This window comes from Coturnix japonica, chromosome 27 (genome assembly GCF_001577835.2).
Source record: "Coturnix japonica isolate 7356 chromosome 27, Coturnix japonica 2.1, whole genome shotgun sequence".
NCBI classification, from domain to species: Eukaryota; Metazoa; Chordata; class Aves; order Galliformes; family Phasianidae; genus Coturnix; species Coturnix japonica.
In genome coordinates this window covers 2,609,935-2,618,347 of record NC_029542.1, presented here as the reverse complement: position 1 = coordinate 2,618,347, position 8,413 = coordinate 2,609,935, and the positions used below count along the sequence as shown (strand labels likewise).

The 8,413-nt window shown below is 61.5% G+C and overlaps 1 protein-coding gene across 1 annotated transcript in view; it reads left to right on the top strand.

The window, feature by feature from the left end:
- ITGA3 (integrin subunit alpha 3) overlaps positions 1-8,413 on the top strand; it is a 16,841-nt gene that overhangs the window by 554 nt on the left and 7,874 nt on the right. Inside the window, exons 2-7 of the mRNA XM_032449357.1 lie at positions 1,363-1,403; positions 6,069-6,190; positions 6,316-6,398; positions 7,308-7,557; positions 7,715-7,798; positions 7,909-8,116. Coding sequence (XP_032305248.1) covers positions 1,363-1,403; positions 6,069-6,190; positions 6,316-6,398; positions 7,308-7,557; positions 7,715-7,798; positions 7,909-8,116 — 788 coding nt within the window. The remainder of the gene's footprint in view (positions 1-1,362; positions 1,404-6,068; positions 6,191-6,315; positions 6,399-7,307; positions 7,558-7,714; positions 7,799-7,908; positions 8,117-8,413) is intronic.

Genomic DNA, 8,413 nt, shown 5'->3' with positions numbered 1-8,413 from the left:
CGGGGGGGGGCTTGGAGTGTTCCCTTTCACCCCCCCCCACCATGCAGATCCCTTCCACAGGAGGTCTGTATCTGGTCACCCCGTCCCGTGCCCCCCCCTTAGGACCCCCCCCCTCCATCACGCAGTCCCCACGCGGGGGGCTCTGGGAGGTTCCGAGCGACTCACCAGGGCTGGAATTTGGCTCCAGCAACACAAACAAACCTCGGGGCCTCGAGCAGCCTCTGTATGGGGGGGGGGGCTAAGAATGGGGGGGGGGGCACAACAAGCAACCCAGGACCCCAATGGGAAACAACGGGGGGGGATGGGGATATAGGGGGGAGTAGGGTGAGGGGGTTGTACAGGGGCGCTGGCCCCCCACACAGCTGGTTGGGAGGGTCTCCGGGGGGGGGCCCGCCTGTCGGCTGCGGGAGCCCACGGGCTGGGATGGGAGCGGGCACAGAGGCCGGCCCACGAATTCCCCACGTTTCCGCCGTGGGAGGCCGGGGATTTTCTGCCCCCCCCCCCCGCAGCGTCCGCGAGGCTTCGTTTCCTCCTGCCTCAATGCCCCACAGCATGGGACCCCCCCACACTATTGTGCCATATGGGGGGTCCTGGCTGATGGGGGGGGGGGGGGGGAATGGGCAACGGCGGGTGGTTCCTATCCCAGCCTGGATGGGTTATATGGGGGGGGGGCTATAACACCTGGGGAGGGGGTTTATGGGAGGGGAGGGCTAAGTATGGGGGGGGGGGCTTGGTTGTTCTGCCCGGGGGGCCCACTATGTTGGGGGGGGGGGCACGGCTGAGTCTGCGGCTCTTATCACTGCAGTGTGCACACACCTGGGCTGATTTTAGTTGCACATGAGCGTGCAACGCAGCAACTATGCAACGCTATATACCAAACCCTTGTTACCCCCCCCAAGGTGCACACCTCAACCCCCCCCGACACTTCCATCCACCCCTACCCAAGCGCTTATGCGCGGACCGCGCCCCCTTGCAGCAGGTTACGGGCGAGGGCACGGTGGCCGCGCCCCTTTAAGGGGAGCGCCCGGAAGGGCGCGCTCCCCCCTTTTGGCCACGCCCCCCTTTCCATTCCACGGCGCGCCCCGTGGAGGGGAGGGGGGTGGTCGGGTGTATGGGGGGGGCGGTTCGGGTTTCGGTTTCGGTTCGGTTTCGGTTTGTCGGTTCGGTTCGGTTCGGTTCGCGTTCGGTTCGCGTTCGGTTTCGGGTCTTCATGGAAGCGGCTTTGTTTTGGTGCTGCTGTTTTGTAACTGCGCGGGTGGTGCTCTGCCGCCTTTAACTGGACAACCCGTTCCCGCCGTGTTTTATAAAGGCGGCGCAGCGCGCAGGGGGGACTTCCTTCGGCGTAGTCTGGCTTCCTCGTAGGCGCTGCCAATCGGGCAGAGCGAGAGGGGGGTAGCGGTACCGTGAGTGGGGGGGGGCTGGGGGGGGAGTGTATTGGGGGGGGTCCTTGGAGGGGGGTGGGGGTTATGTCTATGGGTAGGGGGTGGAAGGAGTGAGGGTTTTTGGGGGAGGTGATGGTGGGGAAGGGGCGTCGTGGGGCTGGGGATGTGGGGGGGGCGTGGGTGGGTTTTATTGTTATTGGGGGGGGGTCCTTGGGAAGCGGGGGGGGGGTTGGGGGTTAATGTCTATGGGGAGGGGGTGAAGGAGTGAAGTTTGGGTGTTATGGGGTGGGGGGTGATGGGATGGGGGGGGTCGGGGGTGATGGGGGCGGGTTGTGGGGTGAGGGGGTCTTGAGAGGGTCGGATATTGTTATTGGGGGGGTTCTTTGGAGGGTGGGTGGGGGTTGTGGTCCTTATGGGAGGGGGTGACAGGAGTGAGCGTTTGGGGTGGTAATGGGGTGGGGGGGATGGTGGGGCGGGCATGTCGAGGTTCCTTTGGGAATGGGGGAGGTTGGGGGGTTTCTTGACGGGTGTGATATTGTTATAGTGGAGGGGGGTCTTTGGAGGGGCGGTGGGGTGGATGTGCATTATGGGGAGGGACTGAAAAGAGTGATGGTTTTGGGCGCTTATGTATGGAAAAAAGGCTCGGTGGGGGCATCGATGGTGGGTGCGGGACGTGTTCCTTGGAGATGGGAGAGTCGTATGGGGGGAGGTGGCCAGTAAGGAGGAACGGGGAGTCTTTAATGCTGGTATTGACTAATACTATTTGAACTGTGATATTGTTATTGGGGGGGGCATGTCTAGTTGGGGGAGGGGCTGAAGGGGTGAGAGTTTGGGGTTTGTTTATGGCGGTGGGGAGGTGATGGGTTGGGAAGGGATGGTGCGTGGGGGTGGTCCTTGGGATGGGAGTCGGGAGGGGGTCGGTGGCGTGGGGATATGTATTGGGGGGGTTCCTTGAGGGGAGGTTGGGGGTTATTGTCTATGGAGGGGGGGGGTTCTGTAAGGGCGTGATTTGGTTTTTGGCGGGTTTGATATGCGAGGGGAAGGGGGAGTGATGGGGGTGGAGCGTGGGTTGGCAAGCCGAAGATGCCAATTGATCTGGGAGGATGGCAACGATGGTCTGCCCTAATAAGGAGAGCAATAGAGGGGGGTGTTATGGGTTCTATGGGGGGGGTCTGAAGGAGTGAGGGTTTGGGGTGGTTATGGGGTAGGAGGAACGGATGAATGGAGATGAAGACACTATGAGGGGGTCCATGGGGGGATGGTCTGCCGTGGGGGCGTCCTTATGGGATGGGGGGGGGTCTTGAGATGTGTTGATATTTTGTATTGTGGGGGGGTTCTTTGGAGGGGGAGGGTGGTGGGGTGTGCATATGGGGAGGGACTGAAGGAGATTGAGCGTTTTGCGGGGTGTATGGAAGTGAGTGGGGGATGGTGTGGGGCGGGGGGTGATGGCGGGCTGTGGGGTCCTTGGCATGGTGGGGGGACTGGGTGGTTATGTTCTATTGGGGGAGGGCTTGAAGGTGAGTGAGGGGTTGGGGGTGTGTTGGGGGGGGGAATTCCTTGGGATGGGGGGGTTTTTTTGTTGGGGGGGGTCTTTTGAAGTGTGATATTGTATTGGTCGCGGGGGTTTTCCTTTGTGAGGGGGAGGTGGGGGGGTTATGTCTATGGGGGGGGGTCTGAAGGGGTGAGGTTTGGGGTGTATAGGGTGTTGGGGGTCCTGTGCCCCCCAGCTGTGTCCCAGCACAGTGTAGATATGGGGTGGTGGGTGTCCCCTGCTCACTCTTCCCTATGGCTGCACCCCAGGACCCCCCCCAGCAACCCCCACCCCCTTTCCCCCTTGTACCCTACAAACCATCCCCTAATCTACTCTTTTTCTATCCTGGGGGGCACTGGGTGTCCCTATGGGGACACAGCAGCTCATACAGTGACAGCAGCTGTCACTGTGTCCCAATGGGCTCCGTTCTCTGCTGGGGGGGGTTGGCTTTGTGCTCTGCCACCTTTGGGATGTAAGGACCCCAGGACCCCCCCCCACCCCACCTGGGACCCCCCTCACTCTGCTTATCCCATTGGCTGCATGTCTCTTCTTCCCTATGGTGTTTGTGTGGGGGCGGTGATGCTATGGGGCAGGATGGGGGGGGGGGGGGGGGGGGGGGAAGGCAGTGAAGGGTGGATGTTTGTTAACACCTTCTGTCGGGTACGGGTCGGGTTCCCGCTCGTGCGGTGTGGACTGGGGGGGGGGGAGGAGGAAATGGGGCGAGTGCAGACAGGTTTGGGGAGGAATCCTTGATTTGAGCTGAATCCTCAAACACTGAGCACCTCCCCCACCCTTATCCCCAGTGTGGGGGGGGGGCTTCCCCTCTGTCTCCCTATAGGTACCCCCTCCTTCTTAGGGGGGTGGGCATGTAGTGCAATGGGATCCCCCCAACCCTCCCATATACAGCCAATGCTGCAGCCCCCATAGCAGGGATGGGGGGGGGGGGAAGGAAGGGGGGGGTCCATCCCTGCAGCCCCCATCTCTGAGCATCTCCGGGGTGTGGGTTCCTGTCCCATGTGCCCTTTGCTCACTGCAAGGCTCCAAAGTGCAGGTGTAAAGGGTGGGGACAGCAAGGGAAAAGCTTCCTGCCCCCACCCTCCCCATTCAATGGGGTATTTCACTGCACCATCCCCCCCCCCACCACCAGGTGAGGGTACACAGACCCCCCCCACCCCCACCCCACAACTCCCCATCCTTCCTATGGGGCTGCATCCCTATGGCCAGGTGTCCCTATGGGCTGTGGGGTGGCTGTTCCCAGCTCTGTTTGCTCTGCGTTCCTTATCAGGGTTAGACAGGAGATTAAGGAGCTGCTTTGGCCAGACAGTGACGTGGGTGCCCCCCCCCCCATTTCCACCGCCTCAGTTTCCCCTTTTTAAGTCCCATTTCACTCCAGTTCTGTGCTTCCTGTGCCCCCCCCCTTTACTCAGTGCCAGATGGTTCCTCTCATTTGGGAGCTGCTGCTGTGGGGGGGGGGCATTGCTTGGCAGAGCTGCAATGCTTCTGGTGGGGGCTGTGCCCAGGGATGATGCTCTGGGAATGCCCCCCCCCCCCTCCTCTTTTCATGCCTGCATCAGCACACTCAGCTGCTGGGGGCTGAATGGAGGGGTGGGGGGGTTAAGAGCTCATTGTGAGTTTGAAGTGCTATAGGGTTAAAGGGGGGGGTTGAAGCCAAACCTCCCCCCCCCCCACATTGACCCAGGCAGATTAGTTTGGGGCACAGCTCTTGCATTCCTTCCCTTTCCCAGCCTCCCCCTCCTTGGCCATCCCTGCTCCTTCAGCTGGAAAGGCTGAACACGAGGCCTTGGCTCAGCCCCATCGCAGCCCCCGCCTGCACTGAGACCCCCCCCCATCTCCCCATGGAGCAGAGCCACAACTGTCTGTGTGCCCCCCCCCCAATACATCCCTTTGGGCAGCCTCCATCCCTCAGTGCCCCCTTCCCAAGTGGGGCTGCAGCCCTGGAGGCAGCAAAGTGGGGTGGGTGCTTTGTCCCCATTCCCCCCCCACCATCAGCTTCACAATGTTGGGGGGGGGGGTGTCAATGCCCCCCCCCTACAGGACACATCCATGGCAGCAGCTTCCTGCCCCCTGGAGTCACCACCCAACACACTGAGTCACTTCCGTGGAGGTGCCCTGTGCCCCCCCCAAAATATCCTTCCCCATAGATGGGGGGGGGGGGTTGAAATTAGGTTCCCCCCACCCCACCTTGATGCTGAGCATCCCCATGTGCCCTAAGGTGATGTAACCCCCCCCCCCCCCCAGCCCCCAGCCCTCACTTGGGGGGTGTCCTGCTTTGCTTTCATGTCCCCCCCCCCATTTCATGTCCCCCCCCCCCCCCCCAGCATCCTGCTGGCCTGCTGCCTGTCCCAGCACGCCGGGGCTGCCTGGGGCCCCACATTCCTCCTGTGTTTGGGCTTTGAGTCAGCACAGCCTGGGTGCGCCCGGGCTGCACTGCCAGGTTGGTTGGGGGGGGGGTGGGAGGGGGCAGCTTTATGTCCCCTCTGCCATCTCTATGGGACCCAATGGGGGCAGCTGAGGACGGCCCAACTCATTGCACCTGGGCGCTGCTGTCACCCCACACCATCCCCACCCATAGGGACTCCCATTTCCTGCCCTGGCACTACGTGGTTCTGTCTCCTCCTCACCCCATTGTCCTCTGCACTTCCCTACGGAAGGGCTGCCCTTCCGCACCCCCCCCCTACCCATACACACCCCCCCCCCCCCCTTCTACCCCCTCCCCAATATTAGGGCCCACCCAACCCATCCTTACCTTGGTGTCGGGGGGGGGCTTTAGTTCTGCCTTATGGCACCTGGGGATGTGCATTGCATAGCAATGTGCCCCCCACCCCTGCATTGCATACCAATGTGCCCCCCCCACCAGTGTGGCACTGCTGTGACTCAGCTGTGATGCTTGTCAGGTGGGGGGGGGTCTGACTCACCCCAAAGTGCCCTTCAGGAGCTGTCTATGGGGTGGGGGGGGGGCTGGTATGGGCTATAGGATGAGGTAGAGCTGGGGCTGCTGCTGTTTGCTTTTGGGGGGGGAGGATTTATGTCAATGGGATCAGGTCTCTCAGCGAAAGCAAAGCAATGAGCATCAGGGTGAATGAACCCCCCCCCAACATCACATCCTTCTCTCTTTCTGCCCCCCCCCCCATAAGGCTGCTGGTTGGAGCCCCCCAGGATGAGGAGCCCCAGAATGGCACAAGGACGGGGGCTGTCTATGCCTGTCCCCTCTCTGCCTCCAAAAGCGACTGTGAGCGGCTGGACATCGAGCTGAGAAGTATGTGAGACCCCCCCCTAAACCCCCACCACCCACATCAACCTGCCCTGCCCTGGGAGGGGGGAGATGGAGGTTTGGGGGGGGGGTGGATGGGGGTCCCTCACCTTCACATTTTGTTGTTCCAGGTGAGCCCGACAAGTACATCATTGAGGACATGTGGCTGGGGGTGACAGTGGCCAGTCAACGGCAGCCAGCTGGGAGGGTGCTGGTGAGTGCCCCCCCCCATGGGGGGAAATGGGGTGTGAGCTGGGGAGGATCTGACCCATTGCTGATGGGGGGGGAAGGGGATGGGGGTCCCTGGGTCTAAGGGTTGGGGGTTATTGTGCACCCCCACCCTGTTGCACTGAGGGGGATGGGGGGAGAAATGGGCTCAACCTACAACCCTCAGCCCCCAGGGCCACCCCCTGTCTGCCCTATGGGGTCGCCCCCTGTCTGCCCTATGGGATCACCCTGTCTGCCCTATGGGGTCACTCCCTGTCTTCCCTATGGGGTCACCCCCTGTCTGCCCTATGGGGCCGCCCCCTGTCTGCCCTGTGGGGTCACTCCCTGTCTTCCCTATGGGATCACTCCCTGTCTTCCCTATGGGGTCACTTCCTAGCTGCCCTATGGGGTCACTTCCTATCTGCTCTATGGGGTCACTTCTTATCTACTCTATGGGGCTGCCCCCTGTCTGCCCTATGGGGTCACTCCCTGTCTTCCCTATGGGATCACCCTGTCTGCTCTATGGGGTCACCCCGTATCTGCCCTATGGTATCACCCCCTATCTGCCCTATGGGGTCACTTCCTATCTGCCCTATGGGGTCACTCCCTGTCTGCCCTATGGGATCGCCCTGTCTGCTCTATGGGGTCACCCCTGTCTTCCCTATGGCATCACTCCCTGTCTTCCCTATGGGGTCACTTCCTATCTGCCCTATGGGGTCACTTCTTATCTGCCCTATGGGATCGCCCTGTCTGCCCTATGGGGTCACCCCGTATCTGCTCTATGGGATCGCCCTGTCTGCCCTATGGGGTCACCCCGTATCTGCTCTATGGGATCTCTTCCTATCTGCCCTATGGGGTCACCCCATATGACGGTGAGGTTAGGGGTTCTCCCTTCACCCCAGGCTCATCCCTACAGGCCTGTGCTCACCGTTACACCAAAGTTCTGTGGTCGGGCACTGAGGACCAGCGGCGCATGGTGGGTCGCTGCTACGTGAGGGGCAACGACCTGAGCCTGGACCTGAGCGATGAATGGCAGACGTACCACAACGAGATGTGCAACTCCAACATGGACGCTGAGGAGACGGGCATGTGCCAGATGGGAGCCAGCGCTGGATTCACTGCTGATAGCATCTATTTTGGGGCACCCGGAGCTTACAATTGGCAGGGTATGTTTGTATGGGGGTCTGTGCATGCATGCGGGTTGGGCTGGTGCTGCAGTCATTGCATGGGTTGTGCTCAGGCATGCAGCTGTGAAAATGCATGTGCTTTGCTGCATGCGTGTGCATGCTTGCACGCTGCAAGTGTTGCTTGTCTCCATTGCAGGCACCAGTTACATGCTGCAGAGGGATTCGTGGGACCTGCACGACTTCTACTTCGGCAAAGGGGAGAGTGGAAACACATACATAGGTGGGGGCAGCCCTGGTTTTGAGGGGCACAAAGAGGGGCTGGGAGACCCCCAGGGCTGGTGGGTTCAATGTTGGGCTCTGGGGGATGTAGCAGCGCTGCTTTGGCTGCAGGGTATGCAGCAGAGGTGGGCAGCGGGGTCCTGCAGAAGGAGGCGGTGACGGTGGTGGCCGGAGCCCCCCGATATCAACACATTGGGGCTGTGTATCTGCTGAGCGCCGGCCAGCAGCAGCCCCTGCAGAAGAGTGGGCTGCTGCGAGGCCACCAGGTGGGCTCCTACTTCGGCAGCGCTGTGGCCTTGGTGGATCTCAACAGTGATGAGTAAGAGTGGGGTTGGGGGATGGTTTGGGGGGGGGTGTGGCTTGGGGTACCCCCATAGTGAAGGGGAGTGTCTGTGGGTCACAGCATGGGGGGTTTGGGGGGTGGTTGTGGGGTATTCTGCAGTGGGAAGGGGTCTCTATGGGTCACAGCATGGGGGATGATCTGGGGGGGGCTGGTCCTGGGGTACCCCATAGCACAGAGTGGTCTCTGTGGGTCTCAGTGTGGGGTTTTAGGGGGTTGGTTGTGGGGTATTCTGCAGTGGGAAGGGGTCTCTGTGGGTCACAACGTGGGGGGTTG